Source organism: Drosophila ananassae, chromosome XL (assembly GCF_017639315.1).
Source record: "Drosophila ananassae strain 14024-0371.13 chromosome XL, ASM1763931v2, whole genome shotgun sequence".
Lineage (NCBI taxonomy): Eukaryota > Metazoa > Arthropoda > Insecta > Diptera > Drosophilidae > Drosophila > Drosophila ananassae.
This window is the reverse complement of record NC_057931.1, coordinates 12,818,845-12,844,352: the sequence shown is the minus strand read 5'-3', so window position 1 is coordinate 12,844,352 and position 25,508 is coordinate 12,818,845. Positions and strand designations below refer to the sequence as shown.

At 40.9% G+C, this 25,508-nt stretch overlaps 7 protein-coding genes and 1 long non-coding RNA gene across 8 annotated transcripts; 3 read left to right on the top strand and 5 right to left on the bottom strand.

The window, feature by feature from the left end:
• Nucleotides 1-163: 163 nt before the first annotated feature.
• LOC6503101 (la1-like protein 15) lies at nucleotides 164-718 on the bottom strand. The gene is made up of 3 exons (XM_001963388.4): nucleotides 567-718; nucleotides 400-511; nucleotides 164-339 (listed from the first exon to the last, which is right to left on the bottom strand). The coding sequence occupies exons 1-3, from the start codon at nucleotides 631-633 to the stop codon at nucleotides 249-251; spliced, it is 270 nt and encodes an 89-aa protein (XP_001963424.1). The 5' UTR covers nucleotides 634-718; the 3' UTR covers nucleotides 164-248.
• Nucleotides 597-1,181, top strand: LOC116655345. The gene is made up of 3 exons (XR_004310466.2): nucleotides 597-726; nucleotides 839-982; nucleotides 1,064-1,181. It is a non-coding gene; the product is annotated as an uncharacterized LOC116655345 (long non-coding RNA).
• Nucleotides 788-1,425, bottom strand: LOC116655344. Its single transcript, XM_032453106.2, has 2 exons — nucleotides 1,047-1,425; nucleotides 788-993 (listed from the first exon to the last, which is right to left on the bottom strand). The coding sequence occupies exons 1-2, from the start codon at nucleotides 1,280-1,282 to the stop codon at nucleotides 879-881; spliced, it is 351 nt and encodes a 116-aa protein (XP_032308997.1). The 5' UTR covers nucleotides 1,283-1,425; the 3' UTR covers nucleotides 788-878.
• Nucleotides 1,426-1,636: 211 nt separating this feature from the next.
• On the bottom strand, nucleotides 1,637-5,586 carry LOC6503098 (keratin, type I cytoskeletal 9-like). Its single transcript, XM_032453086.2, has 2 exons — nucleotides 4,492-5,586; nucleotides 1,637-4,427 (listed from the first exon to the last, which is right to left on the bottom strand). Exons 1-2 carry the CDS (start codon nucleotides 5,536-5,538, stop codon nucleotides 3,705-3,707), a joined length of 1,770 nt encoding a protein of 589 aa, XP_032308977.1. The 5' UTR covers nucleotides 5,539-5,586; the 3' UTR covers nucleotides 1,637-3,704.
• Nucleotides 5,587-8,369: 2,783 nt separating this feature from the next.
• On the top strand, nucleotides 8,370-9,101 carry LOC6503008. The gene is made up of 3 exons (XM_001963385.4): nucleotides 8,370-8,577; nucleotides 8,652-8,784; nucleotides 8,840-9,101. The coding sequence occupies exons 1-3, from the start codon at nucleotides 8,481-8,483 to the stop codon at nucleotides 8,958-8,960; spliced, it is 351 nt and encodes a 116-aa protein (XP_001963421.1). The 5' UTR covers nucleotides 8,370-8,480; the 3' UTR covers nucleotides 8,961-9,101.
• A 735-nt stretch (nucleotides 9,102-9,836) lies between these two features.
• On the top strand, nucleotides 9,837-11,814 carry LOC6503009. The gene is made up of 3 exons (XM_001963384.4): nucleotides 9,837-9,993; nucleotides 10,047-10,209; nucleotides 10,327-11,814. Exons 1-3 carry the CDS (start codon nucleotides 9,912-9,914, stop codon nucleotides 10,406-10,408), a joined length of 327 nt encoding a protein of 108 aa, XP_001963420.1. The 5' UTR covers nucleotides 9,837-9,911; the 3' UTR covers nucleotides 10,409-11,814.
• On the bottom strand, nucleotides 11,594-14,921 carry LOC6503097 (GTP-binding nuclear protein Ran). The gene is made up of 3 exons (XM_001963383.4): nucleotides 14,770-14,921; nucleotides 12,775-13,260; nucleotides 11,594-12,699 (listed from the first exon to the last, which is right to left on the bottom strand). Exons 2-3 carry the CDS (start codon nucleotides 13,207-13,209, stop codon nucleotides 12,484-12,486), a joined length of 651 nt encoding a protein of 216 aa, XP_001963419.1. The 5' UTR covers nucleotides 13,210-13,260; nucleotides 14,770-14,921; the 3' UTR covers nucleotides 11,594-12,483.
• A 1,382-nt stretch (nucleotides 14,922-16,303) lies between these two features.
• Nucleotides 16,304-25,491, bottom strand: LOC6503096 (probable G-protein coupled receptor Mth-like 1). Its single transcript, XM_001963382.4, has 2 exons — nucleotides 23,210-25,491; nucleotides 16,304-18,498 (listed from the first exon to the last, which is right to left on the bottom strand). The coding sequence occupies exon 1, from the start codon at nucleotides 25,178-25,180 to the stop codon at nucleotides 23,213-23,215; it is 1,968 nt and encodes a 655-aa protein (XP_001963418.1). The 5' UTR covers nucleotides 25,181-25,491; the 3' UTR covers nucleotides 16,304-18,498; nucleotides 23,210-23,212.
• Nucleotides 25,492-25,508: the final 17 nt, after the last annotated feature.

The window sequence follows — 25,508 nt, the reverse complement described above, 5'->3', positions numbered from 1 at the left end:
CTTGTAATATTTACTATATTCTATATATATATATATATATATATATATATAAATGAGCAAATACGACTAAGTTCAAGCCTGTATACCAAACCGAAATCGAAATAAATGCGCAATTTTGGTTTTTTTTTAAAAAAAAACAAACCATCTGACTCCCATTGGTGGCTCAGGGTTATCATGTATGTATTTGAATCATCTCTATAATTGTTAATTATACATTTTCCATCCAGTTGTGCCTCTTAGAGGGTCTTCTAGCACTCGTATTTGGGGCAGCAGGCCGGATAAGGCTTCGACGTATCGCTCACCAGCTTGCAGGGCTTCAGGGATGCCACCGAGGGACACCTAGGGGAGTAGTTCGAAGTGGATAAGGTGGAGACACTCCTTTACGGCCTGGCTACTTACATTACGGTCTGGATGCGGCGCGGAGCTCCCAGGCAGGTGTGCTGGATGCAACGATCTGGCGGCTTGTACGTTTCTCCTTTGTTCAGCTTCTGGCCGGCAATTTCACAGTCAGCTGAAGGAAAAAGGATACGATTAAGGAGCGACTTGGAGAGTAATTCCTGTCCCACCGCCAAACACCAGGAGCGAGTGAGCGCCCAGCACCACCAGGCAGAGTACGAACGTCACCGGCTGCATCTTCTCGAGCTATGAATCGGACTGATCGAACAATCGCCCCACTCTCCATCCAGATGCCGGCTAGTTGTGGCCCATCACAGATTAGATGGAAAGGTCAGGATCCCTGGGGCCATGGGGCGTACCAAATGGCGATTAATTTGTGTACAAATTTTAATTTAGTCTTTTTAGTTCAAAATATTGTTCATTTATGTTCGTATTTTTGTAGGAAAGACATTGTAACTTGAAGGATAGAGAAGAGATGGTGGCTAGTCTGAGACTCCATTGGGACACTCCATCTGGGGACAACAGTGGGGATGCTGCAGCTCAAAGTTCCCGGCGGACAAGCGACAGCCGTTCCGTGGAAACGGAAGTGGGTCACAGCTGAAATTATGCTTTGTTTTAAGACCCATTACTCCATTATCACCACTACTCACTGTCGTATCATCAGCAGGTAGTCCTCCGTGCACATCGCCTTGACGCAGTAGCCCCTGTAGCCGGTGGGCAGGGCAGAACCGTACAGCGGGACAGCCAAGTCGAGCTCCTCGTAGATGCAGTGATCCGGCAATTCGGGATGCTGGGCTTTGCCTCGATACTGGGTGCTCAGGCCATTGCCCGCCACGGCCGAAAAGAGGCCGCAGATCATTAGGAATTCCCAGAGTGAACCGCGCATGGTGTTGCTCGTTTTTGAATTCCGGAAGGCGGTGGAGCGATCACTTATACGGTAAGGCGGTGGTTTTTTTGTTTATCAGCTTCCCCGTATCTCTGCTGGGGTGCCCCGCGAGGTCGATACGATGTTGATAGGATCGGGATAGCACCTCTGACCAGTACGAAGAGCCGATGGGTCACATTCCGAAGAGCCGATCACATTCAAAAATATACATTCTATAAAGCTATTTTTTTGAAAATGAAATAAGTAGAAGTTTCCTAGTGGTATTACGTATAGGAATGGCATACAAGTCTAAGAGTTCTCTGGGGTTCTTAAGGGGTTATATGTAGTTAGGAGGTCGAAAAAGGCATTTTTCATGAATTTTTTCAAAGCAAACTATTTGGTTTATTGATTTGAATCTTGGCAGGTAAATTATGACAATCTTAAACTATATTTACATATTTTTTATTGCTCAAAATAATTATAGGAAACGTTCATTTTGCCAATTTTGCAGACGTCCTTTAAAAAAAAGTCTTGCGGTGAGCACGATATCTTTGGACTGAATCATAGAAATTTGTTTATAAAAATAATAAATTTTCATCGGATGGGGAAATCATGTTTAGAAATTTCAGCCGTTTCTAAAAAATCTTGCTCACCGACTTTCAAAACACAGTTTTGAGAAAAAAGCATTTAACTACTGGTCCCCTACTGCCTATACTGCCCCTGTCTACAATTTCAAAAATATTCAAAAATGTTGTGTGTGAATACTCAGATATATGTATATTAAGAAAATGCAAAAACTCAAAATTCTATATTTTTTTTTTTAAATTTTGATTTTTTGAAAATCATAACTGAATATACATAACTCCTTAAGCTTTGGTCAAAGGAGCTAAGCTAAAAATAAATATTTTATGTCTGAAATATATTATAGCACTAATTAAAAGACAGTATGGATGGTATAGTATGGCCAGGATTATAAGATATATCACGGCGGATGGCAGTCCGATTCACTTTTGATTCACTAAATTGGAGATTGTGGTTTATGTTTGAGATATGTGAAATATATTCGAAAATACGCGTCAATTAATGCCCCCACCAACCCGATCCTACTTTCTGTTAATAGTTATTCGATTTTTAAAGAATTTCCCAAATGAAGATGTTTCTCTTAAACTTAAAAAATGCGTACATCGATAGAAAGTTTTTTAAATATCTTATTCACTTTCGTTAGGACCTAATTTCTAAATCGTAAGAAAAAATGATACACTGAAAAGACTTTTTTTTTATTAAAAATTTGTTTTTTTTAAATTGGCTCTAACGATTCTATTCATTTTGCTTGTGGAGATAGTCCTTGAGAAAACGCAACTTTTGATATATCGTTCATATCTGGGAAAATTCGCTTACTCAAGATATAGTCCAATAAGTAGAGCTAACCATGGTGAAGCTAATGTACATATTCAATAACAATAAACAATATAAGGACGTTCCGGGTAAAAATAATTTTTTTGTCTAATTTTTTTAAAATATAAACCTTTTTTTTGTCATCAAAATTAATATCAGATTTTATTTGATGTGATATATGTATCTAGGTATAGTGTTTAATTAATCAAAACCCTTGATCGAAAAGGCGCTATAGGAACTGGGAGTTCCAAGTCTCAAAAATTAAAATAAATCGTTTCTTTTATTTAAAAATTCGGATGTATTCTTGATAAATATCAACATGAAGTAATTTATAAAAAAACAAGAAAGGAAAGCTAACTTCGGGCGGAGCCGAAGTTGATATACCCTTGCAGTTCAGTCGCAGTCCGCTAGGTGGCGCCACGCATCTTATATTATTACATATATAGAAGATCGTATATAGTCGGCCGATCCGATGAAATTTGGCAAATCAGATTATTTTGTCCAAAATAGAATCTGTACCAAGTCCCATCTTTCTAACTTAAAAAACACCAAAGTTATGCCAATTCCGATCGTTGTATGACAGCTATAGGATATAGTTGGCCGATCCTTATGAAATTTTGTACATAAGATATGTTAGTCAAATATAACATGTGTGGAAAGTCCCAACCCTCTATCTTAAAAAACAACAAAGTTATGCCATTTCCGATCAATCAGTTATATGGCAGCTATAGGATATAGTCGACCGATCCCGGCCGTTCCGACTTATGTACTACCTGCAAGGAAAAGAAGGATGTGTGCAAAGTTTCAACTCGATAGCTCTAAAACTGAGCTACTAGTTTGCGTAGAAACCGACAGACAGACGGACCGACGGACAGACGGACATGCTCATATCGACTCAGGAGGTGATCCTGATCAAGAATATATATACTTTATAGGGTCGGAGATGTCTCCTTCACTGCGTTGCACACTTTTGACCAAAATTATAATACCCTCTGCAAGGGTATAAAAATAATAATCTGCAATTTGTTTTACGGATCCTTCATGTGTATCACGATTGCCGGATTGTGTCCCCCACGTGATCCTTGTTCCTCCGTGATCCTGATGGCGCTCCAAATCCTTGTTGTGCTTCATATCCTTGTTGTGCTCCATATCCTGGCTGTGCTCCAAATCCTTGTTGTGCTCCATATCCTTGTTGTGCTCCATATCCTTGTTGTGCTGCATATCCTTGTTGTGCTGCATATCCTTGTTGTGCTCCAAATCCTTGTTGTGCTCCATATCCTGGTTGTGCTGCATATCCTTGTTGTGCTCCAAATCCTTGTTGTGCTCCATATCCTGGTTGTGCTCCATCCCCTGGTTGTACTCCACATCTTTCTTGTGCTCCATATCTTGATTGTGCTTTGTATTCTGGTTGTGCTCCATATCCTGTTTGTCCCGCCTGTCTCGGTTGTCCTGTAGATCCTTTATAACCTGATGGTCCTGCATTTCCTTGTGTTGGTTGTCCTCCTGGTTGGCTTGCGTGTCCCGCTTGTCCAGTAAGTCCTTCATGTCCCCACAGTCCTGTCTGTCCTGGTCTTCCTCCATTTCCTCCTTGTGTTCGCTGCTTTCCATTTCCTCCTGGACCACCGGTTTCTTCTGGTCCTTTTCCTCTTCGTGATCCGGTCAATTGGGCAGACCGCAGGGTGGTGAACTCCTTGCAGACGCTGTCCAACTGACGGAAGATCGGCTCCAAGCCACTGCGCACCTCGTCCTGGCCCATCAACGCCACAATGTCCTGCAAAGGATTTACAAATATAAATAGATTCAAACCATTTCAATTGCTGGATGTGTCCGCTTACCATGCGGGGGGGAATGGAGGCTTCCACGATGGGCTTCTCCCTGTCCAGGCCAACCTTCACCTGGCCAGCTATGGAGGTGGCTTCCGTGAGTGTCTGCTTCATTATTTCGAAGAACCGATTGATTATCTCGATCTCCTTCTGCTTGGTGGCTATCTTCTCCTCGTTGATGTACTTCCAATGGTCTGGGTGGAAATACTTGAATATCCTTTCGAAACTTGGATCCTTCACGAGCTCAATGATGCTCCAGAATATGTAACCAATGACCGTCTCCCATTTGATATTTTGAGGGCTTCTGTTCCACTGCAAGCCTTGAATTTCGCTATTCAGTTTGTTGCTAATACTCTTGAAATCGGATTCGATGTCGGTGTACATCTGGGCTAGTACCCAGGCCACATCATTAGCCTTGTCCTCGAACTGACTTAGGGCGGAGAGGGAGTCGTGGGCCTTCACCAGACCATTCTGCAGCCCATTGCTCAGCATTTTCCACAAAATATTCCTATCCGAGCAACTGATGCCGGTTTTATTGATGTTGTTGAGGAAGAGATTGATGCTGGGATTGATCGAGATGCACCACTCGAAGATCGGATTCACGCACTCCTGGTACGAGAGGCTGGCCACACTAAACTTGTTCCGCAACTGATCCAGATGGCTCTTGGCCCTTCCTTGGTAGTCCAACATGGAGGTGTCAATCGTGTTGATCACCTTCTGGAGCTGCGGCAGCCTCACTTTAGTGTCGATCTCGTCCTTGTAGGCGGTAACAATGTTCGTTAGGCTGTTTAGGGCGTTGACGACTCTCTGATGATCTGAAGGTACTCGTGGTCCTCCTCCTCCTCCTCCTCCTCCTCCTCCTTGTCCTTCTCCTTCTCCTCCTGTATTACACGGGGAATTTGGGAACTGGTTTTCGGAACTCGCGACTGCAAGTCCCAGGGCCAGAACGAGCAAAAGATGGGCCACTTTCTTCATGGCCATGGCGGAGAGATTCTTCAAGACTTGTTCTTCAAGACGTTCAAATGCGAACTGATCTTGCTCTGCAACTCGATTTAACATTACGACCTCATCGGCTCATCGCCTTATGTATTTCAAACGAAGATAATCAAAGAATAATAGCTTTGATTCCCTCTCGGGGGGTATATACTTCTTAGGGTTCATCTGAAGACTACCTAACTATTTGCAGAGCAACAGAAACACTATTCTACATAAGCATATTTTTATTAGGTATCGGACAGCATAATCTGTTCCATAAACTACACAAATATCCATATACCCTCTCATAAACAAATTTGTATTTAAAAAAATATATAAATTAACAAAAATAAACAAACATATCAACAAAAACATATAGAGGGTAGGGAATGGTTCGTCTTTGAACAAGATTATGAGCATATTATGAGTCTATTATCAATTGAATTCCAGAGAATTTACAAACAGCACGAATTATTATTTACTATTAAATATTTAAATGAATAAATATTTCTCGAATTCCAGGAATTCATTTTATTATTAAACCAGAAACGCTGTCTTTATAGAAATTTCCATGAAAGTCTGCAAATGAAATGGAATGAGAGGGGAAATCCAAGAACCTACTGGATTTGGTACGAAATATATCAAATATCTGGAGTTTATGGCCCCAGTCTTCCTCTAGAACCTTCGGCCTTTTTATCAGGATCCTCACGACTCCTGTTCTTTCCCCAAAAAAAGACTGTTTTTTGCAGCTTCGGAACAGTCAACGTCCTAGAAACCTAGCGGATAAAGAGGGAAATTTGGGGAGGTCATAACTCCATGAGGGAATTCCTTGCGAAAATTGGAAAAATTACAAAAATGGATTTAAACTATTTTTTTATTTAGAAAAGGAATCCCCTCGTATCCCTCTTTTTGTAGATCCAATATGAATTGCCAGAGATATGCACATCGGAAGGGGCTAAAGTGGGGATACTGTAGAAAAGCATCATTTTATAGGGGTACCCCTAGTGAAAAAATCCAAAAATTAAAAACCATATTTAAGGAATATTTTAAATGCGGAAAGGAGGTACTTAGTTCCCTTAAAACAGAATGGTACACTTTTTTAAGATCGGATAAGAATTGGCGGAGATATACAAATCGGAAGGGGCCGAAGTGGGGATACTGTAGAAAAGCATCATTTTATAGGGGTTACCCCTTGGGAAAAAATCCAAAAATTAAAAAACCATATTTAAGGAATATTTTAAATAAGGAAAGGAGGTACTTAGTTCCCTTAAAACAGAATGGTACACTATTTCCAGATCAGATAAGAATTGGCAGAGATATGCACATCGGAAGGGGCCAAAGTGGGGATACTGTAGAAAAGCATCATTTTATAGGGGTTACCCCTTGGGAAAAAATCCAAAAATTAAAAACCATATTTAAGGAATATTTTAAATGCGGAAAGGAGGACTTAGTTCCCTTAAAACAGAATGGTACACTATTTCCAGATCAGATAAGAATTGGCAGAGATATGCACATCGGAAGGGGCCAAAGTGGGGATACTGTAGAAAAGCATCATTTTCCAGATCAGATAAGAATTGGCAGAGATATGCACATCGGAAGGGGCCAAAGTGGGGATACTGTAGAAAAGCATCATTTTATAGGGGTTACCCCTTGGGAAAAAATCCAAAAATTAAAAACCATATTTAAGGAATATTTTAAATGCGGAAAGGAGGACTTAGTTCCCTTAAAACAGAATGGTACACTATTTCCAGATCAGATAAGAATTGGCAGAGATATGCACATCGGAAGGGGCCAAAGTGGGGATACTGTAGAAAAGCATCATTTTATAGGGGTTACCCCTTGGGAAAAAATCCAAAATTAAAAAACCATATTTAAGGAATATTTTAAATAAGGAAAGGAGGTACTTAGTTCCCTAAGAACAGAATGGTACACTTTTTTAAGATCGGATAAGAATTGGCAGAGATATGCACATCGGTAGGGTCCAAAGTGGGGATACTGTAGAAAAGCATCATTTTATAGGGGTACCCCTTGGGAAAAATCCAAAAATTAAAAAACCATATTTAAGGAATATTTTAAATGAGGAAAGGAGGTACTTAGTTCTCTGATGACAGAATGGTATACTTTTTTAAGATGGGATAAGAATTGGCAGAGATATGCACATCGGAAGGGGCCAAAATGGGGATACTGTAGAAAAGCAGCATTTTATAGGGGTACCCCTTGGGAAAAAATACAAAAATTAAAAAACCATATTTAAGCAATATTTTGAATAAAAAATTGAGATACTCGTAGCTCTGATCATAGATTTACTTTTTTATGTTTTATCGCAAGGAAAAAAATGTTGAGTTTTGAGTTTTTTGAATATTTGTTTTATTTTCGGCCCGAATTGCTTTTGTTTGCTCAGTAGCAAGTAAGTACTCTGGTTTTGTGGCGCAGCAACCTTGCCACAGTTTTTCGAACCGTGTCAGTGGCTGCGAGGGACTTCCTCTCGCCACCCAGCCCACCCACTCAGTACCTGGCCAAGGGGCCGGCCCCCCTGCCGCTCTCCGGTTAGTCCCACCACTCTCGCTTTCAGGGCTGACTTAATTAATTTAAACTAGACGATGCCTTAAGTAGTCGTCAAACAAAAGCCACAACGCAGATGGCATCTATGTACAGAGTGTACACCAGGGGCCACAAAAGTGTATGCCATTATATAATATATATGGTTTAAAAATAAAAAATATAGAAAGAAAATATTGACATATTGGTTTTAAAAACTATATACTAGCTACTATGTAATATATACTATATAGTAAAGAAAGCACTTCCAATCTGCCCGCAATTGTGAATAAATATGTATATAGTCTGTCCTACCCATATATGTTTATTATTAATTTTATATAAAAGCAACAACAATTAATTGTAATTGACTCAGTCGCTCAGACAGCGCACAACCGCCAAGTCCGATTTTGATTTTAAGATTTTCATATAAAAGAAAAATAAAACCTATTTGTGTAATTATTTTTTTCTAAATAATTTGTTTAATTATGCGTTTCTGCATCTTTAGTTTGGTTCTGGTGTTAATCACCATTTTCGGCTCAGTCCGATCGGATCTAACCTATCGCGGCAATGCAGTCCATCCAGGTGAGTGTTTCGATAAGTTTCCGATTGCCTATCGATAAAGAACACAAATATCCCGCTAAATATCCCCCCGATAGACTACCCGGGACAGTGCTACTACGAGGAACTGAACCAGGCAATCCCCAAAAAACAGTCCTACAAGCCCATTAATCGCGAAGGATATTGCCAGTCCATCTACTGTCGTCCGGACTATGTTCTCGAGATTGGATAGTAAGTGTTTGGAAACTGATATTTGTCTACAAGGTCCTATAAGTCCACATTTCAGTTGCGGTCGCCATAATCTCGTGCCCACGGAAAAATGCAAAATCGCCTCGGACATGAGACGCACCTTCCCCGGCTGCTGCCCCAAGCTGTTCTGCCAGGAGTCGGAGAGCAACTACATCTAGGCTGGATCCGGATGCACTCTTTACCAACGTAGTATTAGTTTTGTTTTGTTTTCTATTTCATTTAAGTTTATTTTCCTTTCCCAGTGTTTTTTTTTTGCTACAAATTCAATAAAAAAAATATGATTATTTAAAAAAATACAAACAATATGAAATTAAATGAAAGTTTATTGGATTATAAGATAAAGATTTAGAAAGGAAAGTATTTTGTTATTTGCCAATATTTGAAGATATTCCTCTTAAAACCTAACCTTGAAAACCTAGTACCCTTACTATCTCAGATCTATTCCCGCCGTACGTTATGCGACAGCGCCTCTCGGTCGTTTAGGCGGGATGCAGCGGAAACCGCTCGAAAAAAATAATGATAAAGATACTTTATATCAGATATTAGTAAGATTCATTGAAAAGTGTTTAAATATTTTTTTAGAGTATTCCTTTTAAGGATCTGTTGGAAATTAAAGGAGATATATCCTAAAAAATCTTAAAAAAACATTTATTTCAAGATATATTTAAAGATTTAGCTTACTTATGGATCGTATATGGCTATAACTATAATAAGACATCTCGGGATTGAAAGAATTCCTAAGGAACTCTATGTAGGTCTGGGTTTTGGGAACAGAATCGTCAGAGAACTACGCCTCGTCATGGTCCCCCCTGGTGACCCCTGATGAGCGGAATCCCCCTCGGGCAATTATACAATTAAAAATCCCAACGGTGGCTGCCACTAAATCAAGATCTTCTCAAATCATAGCTGGAATAGAGACAAGTATATGGCGCAGCCGAGTCCGGCACGGTCCGGCCTCTCAATCAAGCTGTGAAAAATGCAAATTACGGATACTAATTTGCAAACAAACACGGAGAACAAACAAAGCAATCCGCGACTGGGCGATATAAATAGGAAACTGGTTGGACGCGGGCCTTCAGTCGATCCAGTATCGTGTCCACGTTCTGACCATGCGCCACATAACCGTCTGTTTGGCGGTGACCACCGCCGTAGTGCTCCTGGTCCTCTTCCAGCCCAGTGCCGTCGATGCTGGTGAGTTGGCTCCCTCCGTCTTGATATGGAATACATCCTATGTCCCTTCTTAGCCAGCGAACCCATCTGCACGTATCGCAACTCGGAGGATGAGACCATTTTCCTGAAGTACCTGCCCCTGCTGAAGCGTGGCGAGGACTATGTGGACTTTGGGAAGGAGGGCAAGTGCCTCAAGCGGGCCATTTGCACGGATACCTTCAAGACCATCGTCGAGGAGTGAGTACTAGCCTCTTTCCCTCCATGTCCTTAAGTCATTTGATTACTCTATCCCCTTTTAATCCTTTTCGCATCCTTGGGAGTCCTTAATATCGTCCTTAATATCCTTTTCAACAGCTGCTCCAAACACAAGATCACTTGCGCGAACAAGGATCGCTTCACTGGCGTCTTTCCTGGCTGCTGTCTCAAGTGTCCTTGAGTCTTAAGCCAAAATCCCAATCAAATAATCAATTAAAAACCAATCATTAAATTAAATTAAATAAATTAATATAAAATATTTGTCTGTGGATGTGGAACTTTTGTGAAATTTTGAATCCAAGTAGACCTCCAAATGGAAGTGCCCAGGAATAGCGTTTCCAGGACTCAGTCTTGTACAGAAATTCTAGCATATAAGCTGGCGGAGGGTGTCTCATGTTGGAATAACCAGGAATTGGGAGAGGAATTGGCAAATATGGACGAGTTCATAACATCCTGGACATCTCTGATAGTCGCTGGAGGTCTGCAAGCATCATACAGACCGGATAGTCACAAAAAAAAAAGGATAGATGGATCCATTCCAAGAACGAAGTAGTCTTTCAGGAGGCCTTCTGGTTCTGTATTTTTGTTTTTAATCCCGATCCTGACGAACGAAATCAATGTGTGGATGGAAGACCTATTGGGTATGTGATTATATGTCCTTTCTCTAAGTGGTCCAGTGACAGTACTCCCGCGGAGATGTCCTCATCTGGATTAAAAAACTGGAATCTTCTGGACATAAACAGGATTATCCTAGGCTGGACTAGACTATTTCAACTGGCGGTGGAGGACAAGGAAGGCAGATGTTGTAAGGATTTTATGATTGAAATGATCAACAATAATTCTCAGTAGTAGTTATGATTAAAAATATATAGTTTTGGCAAAAAAAAAGATAAATCTTTCTGTTTAAAAATGTAATAACAATAATAATTATTAAAATAAAACTATTAATTATTAAACAAAATCTTTCTATTTAAAAAAGCAATAAAAATGATCAAAATAAAATTATTAAATATAAAAAAAAAATCGTTCTTTTTTAGAAGGCAATAAAAATGATTAAAATAATGACAGTTCTGCCAAATTAATATAAGTTTATGACTTAAAACAGAAAAATAATTGAACAAAATGCGAAATTACAAAACTGATGTCCAAGTAGGTGACGAAAAAAAGCTGGCAATTGTTTTAGTTTTATTTCCTCTTTATTTTCCATCGTCTCTTTTAAAGCAACCTTTTTTTGCAAGTTTTTTTCTTTAAATACATTTTGATGTTTTTTTTTTTTAAATTTATTTTTTTTTTTTTGTAATTTCTTAGATTAATAACATGATGTGGATTCGGAGGCCTTCCCATTCTATTCATTTTGTTGCTTTAGTTTTTTTTTTTAAATTTTTTTTATTTATTTTTTTTTTACTATCCTTTGGGACTCAGTTCTTTTTTTTTGCCTGCTGTTGTTGTTGTTGCTTTTCGTTACTCGGATGGAGCGCTCTCGCTCACTCTCATTTACAGCTCAATATCCATCTCTTTCTATTCCGGGCTTGCTCTATTTTTTAGTTTTTTGTTTAGTTTTTTTTTTTTTTGAAAAATTATTTCCAATACCAGATTTGTTAAAAATTTGTTGTTTTTTTTTCCTTTTTTTTTTTATTTTACTTAGTTTGTTTATCTTCTTCTTACTCGTTCGGTTGTGGTGTAATTTTCGCATTTCTACGATTTAGGACATCATTTCATCATTTGAAGATGTGCCGCCAAAAAATACCAACGCATTTGGGAAACAAACAAACAAAAAAAAAAATCAATTATAACCGACTTATAAATGAGTGGATCTAAAGTATATATATATATATAAAACGCGCTCGGCGTTCAAACGGTTGCGGCAGGACCGTTTAAAGCCAACCGAACGCCGAAAGTTACAATTACAATCTGTATAGTTATTGCTGCTGCTCCTCTAGTATCCTTTAGTATCCTTCCTCCCTCCTCCAGGACGATGATGTTTTAGTTGCTAGAGCTTCTTGTTCTTTCAGTTGTGGGTGTGGTGTGGGTTGTCGCTGGTAATGTGTGTCTTGTGGGAGGACAGGCAGGCCAGCCACCACATCCTCGATGATGGCATTTCTCCATGATGTTCCTTGCTCTGCTCCTCTGCTCCTCCCTCTATTTTTTTTTTTTGCCGTTCTTTATATATATATATGTAAGTGTGGGTGAGTGTTTGTGGTGTGTGTGAGTGTGTGTGTGGTTGTAAGCCGGCCGGGTGTTAAACTACAAATATGCTTATAGATCCTCATCCTCGTCGGGCAGAGCGGTCGCCTGGGCCTCCTGCAAGTCCCTCTCGATCTGCAGCTGCCAATCCTTGTCCATCTTAACCTCCGGCGGCAGTAGAGCTGGCATGGCAACGAATTCCAGGTTGGGATCACCGACCAGCTTGCGCGCCAGCCAAAGGAATGGTTTCTCGAAATTGTAATTCGATTTTGCAGAAATATCATAATACTACGGTGGAGAATTCGAATTATAAATTAGTTTCTCTTCAAAATTGTTTAGAAAATGCAAAAAAAAAAAACTAACCTGCAGATTCTTCTTTCGGTGAAAGACGATGCTCTTGGCCTTGACCTTGCGATCCTTAATGTCCACCTTGTTGCCGCAGAGCACTATCGGGATGTTCTCGCAGACCCGGACCAGATCACGATGCCAGTTGGGCACATTTTTGTAGGTAACCCGAGACGTCACATCGAACATGATGACGGCGCACTGGCCCTGGATGTAGTAGCCATCGCGGAGTCCACCGAACTTCTCCTGGCCGGCAGTATCCCAGACATTGAAGCGAATAGCACCGCGATTGGTGTGGAAGATGAGCGGATGCACCTCCACGCCCAGTGTGGCAACGTATTTCTTCTCAAACTCGCCTGTCATGTGGCGCTTGACGAACGTCGTCTTGCCAGTACCGCCATCGCCGACGAGTACGCACTTGAATGTGGGGATATCTTGACCTTCCTGAGCCATCCTGCTTGAGAACTGTTTGTGGTTTTTCGGGATTGGCGGCGATACAGTGGGCTGTTGAAGATAATCAGTTAGTTAGCTCAGTTGTTGGTGTCCTTTTTGGTGGCTTTATTGGCGGGAGAAGAGTAGAGTAGAGTGGAGTGGAGTGGACTGGAGTAGAGTCTGAAGCGAGGAGGAGGAGTCCTTGCGATGTGTGTTGGCTGTGTGGCGAGCGCCAGGCGACTGACACATCCTCGGCTGTCGGTCTGCCCACCAGAACGTGATGCGACAAAGCCCGCCAAGGACGACCAACAGCTGTTCGGGCCCAAGCCGACACACACACTCACACACACATACACAGAGAGAAAGAGAACAAGAGCAGGCCAAGAAGAGCGCAAGGATAATGCAGCTGCCGCTCCTGCTGAGAAGCAAGGAGGAAAATAAGAGAAGGGTCGAAGGACGAGCGAGGCAGGTAAAATAATGCGTGGCAAGGCGGAAATAAGGATTTTACAAATATTTAAAGTAGGATTAAAAAAAAAAATACAAATTATATTAAAGACTGCTAGAGTCTAGACTAAAATTTCATTTATTTTTGAAACTCAGAAGAGTCTATTGGTGGCTATGGCTTCCTGGATGACTCATGGAATTTTGAAATTTGAGGCATGCCACTAGGCCACTCTTATATACTACACTATATAATATATAATGTATATATACTAGGAAGTAAGAAAGAAACCTGTGTGGACGACGCTGCAAAGCGCGCCAAAATGCCGCCGCTGCCGATATTGTAATTGAAGTGCAGGCAGGGGGCAGAGGGGGTGGTGCCTGGCCAGGCGGATTTCACGTGAAAAACAAACCAGAGCCACAGCACTTTCCTTGGCTGCAAAATAAAAGCTCCTTTTCGTTGCGTTTAATTCTAAATAACAAAATTAATTCCAACAAACACAGTAGCACGCGCCATCACACACACACACATACAGGCATACAAACAGACAGACAGACAGAGACAGACGACGACGCCGGCGTCGACGGCGCTGCCGACCAGAAACATGACGCAAATTTCATCGCTTATTTTTTTTTTTCTCTCTTTTTTGCAATTCAGGTCTAACCTCACTTTCCCCACGGAGATGGTGATTTTTTGGCCACTGCCATGGCATGTTCAGGTTCCTGGCCCTTCCAACTGGCCATTTTTATGGCTAATCTTTCATCTACAACGCATGACATGGTTATCCGTATCTCCGGTGTTGTTTTCGCAACCACTTGGCCACAGCACGCGGCCCGACCACGTCGTCTGACGCCGGCAGAGTGCGTCGGTCGCCGAGATGGCAAACGGGGCACAGGAACAGAGGGACACTGGGCGGCCCCAAATTGGGCAAGTAACGGAATTGGCCGTTCCCGGGCCCCGAGAAGAACGACGCCGCCCGCATTAGCCGGGCGCAAAATGGAATGCAACCGCACCGGAATTCAGAATCCGGCTGAAGCGGTGAATGCGGCGCCAGGCCGGGCTTTATCGGCACAGCATTCCAGGGGACGGTGTAGGGACTCCTTAAAACGCCAATAAGATGCTAATTTGGGGCTACTTACACGATGCTGGTTGCTCGTTCGTTGGATGGAAGATGGACTCGCTTGCTTATTCACTTATTCACTTCCTCTGCAAAATCGTGTAGCCACACGGCTATTTGGTTTGGGATTTTCGATAACACCGCTCTCTAATTTGTTGGTATTTTTGGTATCTGGTCTCACTTTTAGTTGACAAGTGGCAGCACTAACGAGGCAATCGATATATCAATAGCGGCGGGGAGATATCGATACCAATGACGATAGCCTATGGTAATTGGCAGCACTGGCTTGTGCTTGAGCGGGAATATTTGTGATTTAAATCTCCCATCACTGATGGATTTAAATATTTGCATTTAAAAAACCAGTTATTTTGTTAATTATCACTACAAATTAGTGGTTCACTACAAATTATGGCAATTAGTGCACTTTTCCGTTTTGTTTACTCTTCGTTTTAATTAAAACAAAGATAATGCCTACGCTGCAATTAATTTTTTGTGAATGCACTCGGACTTGGTTGTGGATTTTGGGTCAGTAACATGGCCAATATGCGTACTCGACAATTAATATATATAATAAATTTGTTAACCCCAACGAATGTATATTTTTTTGCTATTTGCAGAGGCGATGACGTTGTTATTGAGTGCCGGTGGATTTGAAAATATTTTTAACCGGTTTCTGGCTCTCGCAAACATTGCCTTAAAGGTTGATTGCACCACAAACTGTAAATAAAAGCCACACCTGCGGACCGTGGGCTGCATTTTGGCCAAATTCTTAGCCAATTTCACATATTGTTTAAGTCCTGGGTTGTTTCTTTATTTTTGTTGGGGATTAAATGCATATATCATTGCCAAAAATGATTAACCATTTCGATGTTTTGAATCATCCATCCCACTGTTCTCTTAACTAATTTGCATACAAAAGGGGTCGGAGACAAACTGCCGAAGGTGGCAATAGAATATATGTATAGGCGGTCTCGGGAGTACCACGGTGGATGGGTAGAGGGTTTCCAGGCAACATGGATGTGGGGATCTCAAGTGGGTCACCGCCAGCCAAGAAATCCAGCGAAGCTGCAAAAGGAAACTGGGGATTGAGAGCATGGGGATGGATGGATGGATCCCCATATGGGAAAGGAGGGAGGTGACAGAAAAACCGACCATGAGATGCCATCTGTGTTTTGTTTGTTCAGTTCCATTGATATTTGCCAAAAAGCTTTATTGTACGGTAAATATAAATAGTTTAGTGGTTGTTTCGGTCAATGACAATTGTTCTGTAGAGTCGTAGTCGTTTTATACAAAATACATAGTACATAATATATATTCAATATAGCTATATAGCTATATAGCTATATAGCTGCGCATTAATGCCAAGTTCTGCCGACATTTTCAGTTTCAGTTTCGGTTTTCATTTAATTGCCATTTCGAACAATTTTGTTCCGCATGTTTATCTATAAAAGTCTGCTTTTCCTCTCTGTGTGTGCCATAAATTAATAGCAGACAGGGGCGTCCGTTGGGGGGTTTTAATGGAGGGGTGGTGGTGTGGAGGGGGGGATAGCATCATATACGCACGCCTCCAAAAGCGAATTATAATTGATATATATTCCTTATGAAAGACATACATTATATGATATAATTATCGTTTAAAATACTCTTCGGGGGCAATAATCGTTAGGACTTAGCATCGAACTACAGACTAAAACTTAAAAACTATTTATTCGATGTTGAGTTACATGGTTTTCGAGTATAAGTTATGAATATTGGGATTAAAATACATGTATATTTGTAGGTACAATCGCTTAGCCAATAGATTTTACGAATTTATATACAAAAATAGTCAAATAGTTAGTATCAAAAATATGAACTAGTTGAAAGTATTCGCTGCCTTTGTTACATCAGTCATTATTCGTTAATTTCACATTCGATTCAAATACATACAATATATATTGAAAAAAAAAATATATATAGTGTCCTCGTTATATACAATAAAACATATACAAATAATCGAGTAATAATATAGTTATGGGATGAAAAAAAAAACTATAAACTTTTGGCCTGAACACTTTGGAAGTTCCACTAAATAATACAATATTTTTAAACTCCTTCTCGATCAGTCACGTTAAACGCGTCTTAAATTTAAATTAATTAATGAAATCAAAAGGTTTTGTTTAAAAAAAAAAATAAAAATAAGAAATAATAATTGTACTGCATTGTAGTTTCTGCGGTTTCAAGAACTAAAACATAAAAATACGATGGGGTATAGTGGGAAATACATTTTGAAATTTCGCGCCAAACTACATGAAAGTGTGTGTGCAGATGTTTGGTTGTGTGTGTGTGTGTATGGATTTTTGGTTGTTTTATTAACCAAACTTTCCATTTTCGGCATTAATTTAACCTTGATCGATCGATATCATTGAACTTTCGATGATCAATTTGATCTTTCAGTGATTTGGTCGGATGTGTACTGTGTGTGTGTGTGTGTGTTTACTATTAACTTTTCGGATGCCCTTTTTTTTCCGAGTTTTGTTTTTGTTTATGCCACCAAGTAAATAAATTCCAATTGTTTACTTTACACATGAAAAAAAAATAGGAAGAAAAGAATGGAATCAGATTCCAGCGCATACATAAAAATAGTTTCAGTCAGTATTATTTCTCCAGAGTCTTAAAAAAGGAATCCACTTAGAAGATCGTAAAAAACAAAATGATTAGGCAATCGAAAAAAAAAACACATACATAGATATATGCAGTTGGTGGAGTCGTCAATGGGAATTTGAAAAATACAAAGAATCGGCTAATTTAAATGTTAAACACACATCTATATGTGTTCTTTTGTTTGTTTGTGCAGAACGGCTGCTGTTTTTCTCACACTTGAGATTCTTTTTTTTTTTTTAAAGAAAGCAAAGCACAGCCAAGCAGAAACAGAAAACTAGCAAATAGAATATCAAATGCAAACAACAACAACAAAATACCTCAACAAAAAATTCCTTGTGGTTTGCCTCACCGATCGCTAGAGAGAGACAGAGATGGAGATGGAGATGGAGAAAGCAAGTAACAATAGATGCGCTTTGTCTATTATGATGATGAAGAAGAAGAAAAAAAACAAAATTCCTGTTTGCCGCACATACCATTGTCACAAGTTAGAGACGTGTGTTCTGGTTCTTGTCAAACGGGGTCTTGCGATAGAAGCTTTTCTCCCCTCTCTAAGCCCTAATCCCTAACCCTAACCCCTAGGCCTGTGTCAGATGCGATTTTGCAACACTGACCGACTAACGTCCAATTAGAACGTGTTAATGTGACCTGACCACACTCGATATACCGTTAGTTCTGCTACCTATCCCTGTCTCTGTCTTTGTCTTTCTCCTTTTCCAACCACGTTTTGTGAATAAAATCCATTTCTTTTGTGCCTGCTTTTAAATTGAAGTGGAATACTGCTGAGTACTTTGTTCCATCTGCGGTTGTTGGCCGATTTCAAAATCACACACACACACACCACCATACATACACATACACATTCATGTACAATTAGCTGGGCCGGTCAATGCGCGTGCTTGAATGCTCCTCTTGTTGTTGTTTCGTAGTTGTTGTTGGTGGCTGCTATTGCGCAAGTGTGCCCTCAACTTGCGTCTCAAAAACGCGGCTTTTGTTGCTTTTCTGCTTCTTCTGGGCTTGAGCTGGGCTTGCCCATTGCCATTCCGGCAGCTCTCAGGGTCTGGAAACTTGGATCCGGGCTCACTTTCGCATTGTCGCTCGTCTCAGTTGTCTGTAGATAAAATGAAGAAAACAAAAAGAGTAGGTATTTATAAACGGTATGATGTATGTACATATATATTACAAGTTCCTACAGTGCCAGTCGTGTCTTTAAAGACACAGGAAGAGAAAATATTTTACAACTATGGGCACATTATTTTTACTATTGGATATATTATTTCTAGAACTTTGACGAAAAGTCTATAATTTATTTTTATTTAAATTCGCTGAGCTACTTAAACTCTTACTGCTCTATGGGCACACTATTTTTACTTTTTAATAAATTTAATTTTTGCCATATTTCGAGTTCTATTTGTACTTGGTCACACTATTTTTAATTTTTAATAAAATTAATTTTTGTCATATTGCGAGTACTATTTGTAGTTCCTCGATTGTAAATGCCCCACAAAATTGCCGACTGTCTCCCCTTCGATCCCCTGAGGCATCAAATGACGGGGGACGATCGTCGGAGTTGCAAATTAAAAAAAAAAAAAAATAATGCCCTGCGTAAAAATTAAATGGGCCACATTGCAATTATACAACTTGAAAAAAAAAGTGCAGAACGTTCAAATTAAAAATTGCCGCTAAACTCAATTAAAGCGAAGCGTGTGCGTCACTTTTTATACAATTTAAATTCATTTTTTTCCTGCTAATTTGTATAAAAGTCAACAGGAAGAAATTCATTAGTGAGAGTTTTTCCAATTAATTTACCAGCTGTTCTTGCACGCTTCCATACCAAATTGTCGTTCTTTTTTTCCATAAAAGTCACGCAAGTAGTTGGATGATTTTTAATTTTAATCTATCATCACGTACAATTTAATAATACAATTTTATACAAAAAAATACTCAAATAGCTCTAAATAGCTATAACGGTAAATGGGGTATTTTCATAATCAAGTGTTGTAAAAGGCTTTAATTTTTGGGAAGAACTATTTTGTTAGTGGTGGTAATTGTTCAATCTAAATTATCATAATTAGTTATAATTAAAAATATGAAAAATGTAAGACTCTAAAATTTAAAAACCTTTAACGGTAAAATAAGCATTTTCTAAATCAAGTGTTGCAAAACGAATTAGTATTTAAGGAAAACCTATTTTATTCTTTGTAATAACTGTTAATTATAATAAATACCTAAAGTTAGGTATACTATGCTTATTAATTAACAATAAAAAAAGTAAAAAACGAAAGCCTTATAACCTCCTAATATAAAAATAAAATTTAAAAAAGAAAGTGTTGAAAAGCGAATTAATATTTAGTAAGAAAACTATTTAATCGTTGGTGCTTCTACTTCTAAATTATTATAATTAACAATGAAATTTAAAAAATGCAAAAAAAAAGGTTAATAAATGCCAAAATCTAAAGCCTAATAACCTCCAACTGAAAGTGGAGTATTTTAAAAGCCAAGTGTTGCAAAACGAATTAGTATTTTTGGGGAAAAACTATTTCGGCCTCGTTTTCCCTCCGAACTCGACGATGCGTATCTGTGTAATATCACAGAATGCAGATGTTGCATTGTGCAGCGTGCATCTTGTTGCAATTTGGTTGACAAACGATGCGTTTAACCCCCCCACCCCTTGAGTTGGCCCTTTATTTTTATTTCTTTCCTTTTTCTTTTTTTTGCTACTCCAATATGGGAGTTTTCCTATTCCATTGCAGAAGGGAGGAGCGTGACGGGGCATGATGCTCTGGGGATTACGCAAAAGAAAAGAAATTGCACAGCAGCTGCAACTTGCAACAAACTCACACACACTCGCACACACACGCACACCCCGATTGCAGGTCACAGTTTGAAGGGAATTGGGAGACAGTTTCAAGGCAACTGGCCGGTACATTCCATTATTGCGTGAGCCATAGTTTGGTTTTTATTTCGTATATTTTTTTTTTCGTAATTTTTTTGGGACCAAAACACTCTCGATTGCATAATCCCCAATGGGCCCAAAGCCCAAAGCCCAAAACCCCGTGTTTGTTTTGGTTTCTCATTCGCTGGGCGAAACCTCGGACACTCAGCGCCGGCCACACACCAAAAATCACATCTGTTTTCCCCCCAACCCCATCCCGGATTCCAAAAATGACGCCAGCATGGCCCAAAAATAAAAAAATAAAGAAATACAAAAAAATTACCCAAAAGGCAAACAGTCAGACTGCCAAAAAAAAAACAAAACACTGAGCCCATTAACTTCCATATCCGGGTTACAGAAAAGGGGTATTTTCGAGAAAAACTTTTTCAAAAATAATTTTTTTTTAATTTTTTAAATCTGGTCTTGTAAATTGTATTATATTTTTATAGATTTTTTTTTAAAAACTTATCATGTTGCAAGACAATATTCAAGAAATGTAGTTTATATAATGGTCTATTTGGCATGTTTAAAAATAGTTTAAAAAGAGTGACTAAGTATTTAAAAACTAAAAACTAACTAAAGTTCCTAAACTTTATTTAAATAATCATGTATATTTTTAGTACTTTTTGCAAAACTAGTAAAACTTAAGAATAAACACATGATTTCCAAAAAAAAAATTATGAAAATTAACCTATCTTTCTTAAAAATAAAGAATCTCTTCAAAAACCTGCTCTAACATGATTTAAAAAGTGTGACCAAGTATTTTCTTTTATTTGAATTGGTTTCATATATTTTTTATTATATTATGGTACTTCTCGAAAAAATTATGATATGGAGCAACTAAGATTTTTTAAAAACAAAATTGAAAAAATAAAGGATCTATTTAAAATCAAGTTCAAATATGATTTAAAAAACCAAGTATTTAAATTTTTTTTAAGAAGTACTATAACCATTATAATTTATTATATTATATGTATTATATAGATTAAATAATAGAATAAAAAAATGTCCTAAAACCTAATTAAAAATAAAAATAAAATTTAGGAATCTAAAAACCTTTAAAACCTGATTTAAAAAGTGTGACCAAGTACTTTAATTTATTCAAAAATGACCATATTTATTATAATTTATAGTACTCGTTGAAAAACTAATCATATAATAGAATAAAAAATCATAATTTCCTAAAAATAAATTATGAAATAAAGCAAATATTGAAATTATTATAAAAAAAAATGTCCAAAAATGATTTAAAAAGTGTGAAAAATAGTTCCTAAACTACCATTACTATATTTCATTGTACTTTTTTCGAAAACCTAACAATATTGTTTGATAAACAAATGAAATTTCGAAAAACAAACGGAGATTTCGAAACTAAACAAGAAACTTGTACAATATTTGTAGAGTTTATGGTAGTGAGGTTGGACTGTGGCCCCAGATCTCTTAACATGTTAAGACTGAGTTTACTTTGGCTCATTTGCGATGTGTCAAGACCACTTGAGGCAATCGAGTCAACATACACACATCGAAAAGAAAAAAAAATACAAAAACCCGAAACCGAAACCGAGACAGAGACGCTTATCACATTGCTGGTCAGTCGCCGGTGAGTCCAATTTAAACTCAATTTTCCCCTATATTTTCCCTTTTTTTGTTGAGTTTCTTTTCAGATACAGATACGGGAACGATCTGAATCCGTATGGACTGGCATTATCTATCCCGGTTGCATGTGTGTGTCAAGGGTTGTGTGCTGATTACTTTATGGCCATGTGGAAATCGGCCTGTGCCGAGAAAATCGAGCTGTGCTGACCTGAACCGGAATGGCGTTGTCTTTTTCCAAAGAAAAACGGCAATGCCAAAAACATTTTCATCATTTTATTATGGACAACATTTCCCAAAAAGAAAATATCGTAAACTTGGCGCATGTTGTAAAGTGGCAAGCTGCAACAGAAATGTAAATTCCTCCTTCTGTCCAACATGGTAGTCTCTCTATTTTTTCTTCCCAAACCCATAAAAACGGACACTGTTGGACTTTACGACGGCGCCGTGTTGGGAAATCGCTCCAGGTAGCACTCGATTCATGTCACATGGACGGAAAACCTTTCCAGGCCAGTGGGGTCATAAAAAGGGTATTTCAGAGAGGCCAGAAATAACCCTAAACCCAAAAATGTTCTACCAGATCTGGTCTCAGAACTATAGGCTATAGTCTTCTGATTCTCTCAAAATCAAAATATATTTTTTATAAAATAATAACAATCCTGAATGCCAATTTTAAACTCAATATCTCGAAAACTGAGCGAGTTATTTGCATAAAAAGCAAGTAAGCGGACACGCGGACAGGCGGACACGCGGACAAGGCAAATAATCATTCGGGAGATGATTTCCGATCGAAAATCCATAAAAAAAAAATAAAGTCGAACTGAATCCAGGAAGGCAGGGCTCTTCTTTGTTCCTCAAATGATTCATTTCATCCAAAAATTTCCGAATCTTGTTCAATATTTTGAAATATTCAGGTCGGAAGGGTGATTATTTTCAAAAGTATCCACAAAGCTACTCTTTCTAGAGAAGATCTGGCGGGAAAAGTGGCTTCTAGAAGAGCTTCTTCTCGAGCCAGACTTGAAAATAAGATTTTAGGAGACACTCCCTAGTAAGAGCTAATAATACTTGAGATCTGGTACCTGCTGCGATGTCTGACAAACAAACAAACAAACAAACAAACAAAGAGACAAACAAACAATCCACTGCATTCCAGTCTGAGTTATCCAACTATGAGTGAGTGAGGCGAGTGGCCGACTCTCTTGGCAGTGACGGAGTGCCCCCCTTAGGTGGAGGTGGAGCTGGAGCTGGAGCTTATGTCTACAGATAGCTTCTCCTTATCGGCTGTTCAACTCACGGTTTAGCAGATGGTTTCCATTTTGGGAGGAGCCGAAGCGGGTGTGCCTGGCGGTGTGCCTGATCCTGGACCCAGACTAGCCTTATCCTTGTCGAGATTATCCTCCGGGAAGCCACTGTCCGCCGGTGGACTACTCGGCATGCTGGTGTTCTGGGTGAACTCAGTGCCGCCGGCCATCGATGGGAGGCCCTGGGAGCTGCTCGAGTGCTGGACACCGTTGGTGGTGTTGGTGATGTCGTGGCGCAACCGGGGGCAGCAGATGCGACGGCAGGCGGTCCACACCTGCGGCTGGCAGCCCACCACAATGAAGATGAAGACGCCCTGCAGGGCGTTGATCAGATCGGTGGCGAACCAGGCACCATGTGGCCCTCCGACCAGCCACGAGATGATGTCCGCTATCCAGGTGACGCCCATCACCACCACCAGCTTGAGACAGACCCGGCCGAGGGCCGACTTCTCCGTGGAGGACTTGACATCGTCGCGCTTCCACAGGCCGCAGGTCAGCTGGTGGGTGGTGGACAAGAAGAGCACTATGTTGGCGCACAGGAGCAGGCCGATGGGCCCGTAGAAGTAGGCGAAGATCGAGAGGGAGCGATTGTCGAACCAGCAGTACAACTGCCCGAATCCCGGACGCAGCAAACTCGTCTCCGGCAGCTGATCCACGCAGGCGGCCACAAAAACGATCAGCAGGGGTCCTCCCCAGGCGTACAGGGAGTAGAGGAAGAGACGCAGTGCCTCCTGGCTGCGCTCCAGGGAGCTGGGACGAAAGTCCCGGAACGTCCACCAAATATTGAAGCACATGGTGTTCAGCCAGAAGAAGGCGGCCAGGAAGAAGAACTGCATCGAAATGGCGAGCATCAGGCACCAGGCGGTGCCCGGCTCCAATCCGGTGCTGAACTCCTCGATGGCCAGCAGCACCTTGCCCACCAGCAGGCAGAAGATGTAGCAGATCTGGCACCGCCAGTGTAGGGCATGATGAACCGCCGGCAGCATGAATCCCGCCACCAGTGTGGCGGCCAGGAAGACAATGGACACCAGTATCCCTCCCGTGAGGACGGCCCGCTGCAGATTATTGCCATGAATCTCGCCGGGGCCCAGGTCGTAGAGCTCCGGACTGAACAGGTACTGGCAGGCGATGATCTTCACCTCGCCCTCGCGCTGCGTGTGCTCCAGGCAGTACTGGTCCGCGCTGAGATTGGTGTGCGGCAGCCGGAGATGCCTATCCGAGCGGTTTAACTTCGCCTCGGTCCAGTCCCCGGCGATGGCATAGCCGCCCGGCGAGGAGCACTCCGGCAGGCCGTATATCGTCTCGTAGCTACCCACCGCCAGTTGGGGGGCCAGTCGGAGCTGTCCATCGGGTGGATGATTCGGTTGCAGGTCGCAGTCCTTCTTCTGGGTGTCGTAGCTGCCGTATTTGCCGCAGCACTTCCGCAGGCGCAGTATGTCCGGCTGCTCCTGGTCGGGATCACCGTTCGGCTGCTGGGACTGCTCCTGCTGTTGCTTCTTGTCCTGGTCGAGGCAGACGAGGGCCACCTGCCAGTCCACGCAGTAGTTCGGCGGCTCCACAAACAGCCCGCGCTCCCTCACATACAGACTGCCGTTGGGGAAGAGCATTACGTTGGTGTTCCGGCTGCGGATGAGCTCCTGGTACTGGTCCGGGCACTGGGGACGCGAGTGGGGCAGGAACTTCATGAAGCGGGGACTGCCGCCGACGGGCTCGAAGAATCGCTGCTGCTGCACCAGGTACACCATCGGCACCCACTGCTCCGGGCTGCCGGCGTTGCAGGATCGGGTCGTCTCGTTCAGGTACTCGCCCATGTGGCAGCATTTGTTCAGCTTGACGCGAGGCGGGGGTCGGGCGGGTGCGGGCGCTGGTGATGGTGGTGGCGCCTCTTGGGCCCGACCACCACCGGACCAGGCGGCTGCCACCAGAAGGAGCAGCCAGGCAGTGCTTAAACTAGGAATGTCCATGACTGGGACGCAGGGGCTTCGGCTTCAAGGGCCTGGCACTGGCACTGAGCAAGTGGTCAGCAAGTGGAGTTCCTGGAGCTCGGCCCGCACATACAACACATCACTAGGTTTCACAATATTCGGATTGCAGTTCGCACGTTGCAAGCTGCGGGGCTGGATTCTTGCAAATAATTAGACGCCGCGTTTCACGATCAACCGTTCGGGCCCGAATTTTATTTTGTTGTGGCTCGATCTTGTGTGGCTTTTTGTTTGGCAGGGCTGCATCGCTGTATTGCCACTATTCCACAATGTCTGGTCACACTCAAGTCTCCCTTTCCCTTTCTCTTTC

Bases quoted from the DNA above. Each gene is read 5' to 3' on its own strand.
- LOC6503101 (XM_001963388.4), bottom strand. From the start codon at position 633: ATGCAGCCGGTGACGTTCGTACTCTGCCTGGTGGTGCTGGGCGCTCAC. The intron at 512-566 runs GTGGGACAGGAA...TTTTTCCTTCAG, and splicing joins CTCGCTCCTGGTGTTTGGCG to CTGACTGTGAAATTGCCGGC. The intron at 340-399 runs GTAAGTAGCCAG...CTACTCCCCTAG, and splicing joins CGCCGCATCCAGACCGTAAT to GTGTCCCTCGGTGGCATCCC.
- LOC116655344 (XM_032453106.2), bottom strand. From the start codon at position 1,282: ATGCGCGGTTCACTCTGGGAATTCCTAATGATCTGCGGCCTCTTTTCG. The intron at 994-1,046 runs GTGAGTAGTGGT...GCATAATTTCAG, and splicing joins TACCTGCTGATGATACGACA to CTGTGACCCACTTCCGTTTC.
- LOC6503098 (XM_032453086.2), bottom strand. From the start codon at position 5,538: ATGTTAAATCGAGTTGCAGAGCAAGATCAGTTCGCATTTGAACGTCTT. The intron at 4,428-4,491 runs GTAAGCGGACAC...AATCCTTTGCAG, and splicing joins CCTCCATTCCCCCCCGCATG to GACATTGTGGCGTTGATGGG.
- LOC6503008 (XM_001963385.4), top strand. From the start codon at position 8,481: ATGCGTTTCTGCATCTTTAGTTTGGTTCTGGTGTTAATCACCATTTTC. The intron at 8,578-8,651 runs GTGAGTGTTTCG...TCCCCCCGATAG, and splicing joins CGGCAATGCAGTCCATCCAG to ACTACCCGGGACAGTGCTAC. The intron at 8,785-8,839 runs GTAAGTGTTTGG...TCCACATTTCAG, and splicing joins TATGTTCTCGAGATTGGATA to TTGCGGTCGCCATAATCTCG.
- LOC6503009 (XM_001963384.4), top strand. From the start codon at position 9,912: ATGCGCCACATAACCGTCTGTTTGGCGGTGACCACCGCCGTAGTGCTC. The intron at 9,994-10,046 runs GTGAGTTGGCTC...GTCCCTTCTTAG, and splicing joins GCCCAGTGCCGTCGATGCTG to CCAGCGAACCCATCTGCACG. The intron at 10,210-10,326 runs GTGAGTACTAGC...CCTTTTCAACAG, and splicing joins TTCAAGACCATCGTCGAGGA to CTGCTCCAAACACAAGATCA.
- LOC6503097 (XM_001963383.4), bottom strand. From the start codon at position 13,209: ATGGCTCAGGAAGGTCAAGATATCCCCACATTCAAGTGCGTACTCGTC. The intron at 12,700-12,774 runs GTTAGTTTTTTT...TCTCCACCGTAG, and splicing joins ACCGAAAGAAGAATCTGCAG to TATTATGATATTTCTGCAAA.
- LOC6503096 (XM_001963382.4), bottom strand. From the start codon at position 25,180: ATGGACATTCCTAGTTTAAGCACTGCCTGGCTGCTCCTTCTGGTGGCA.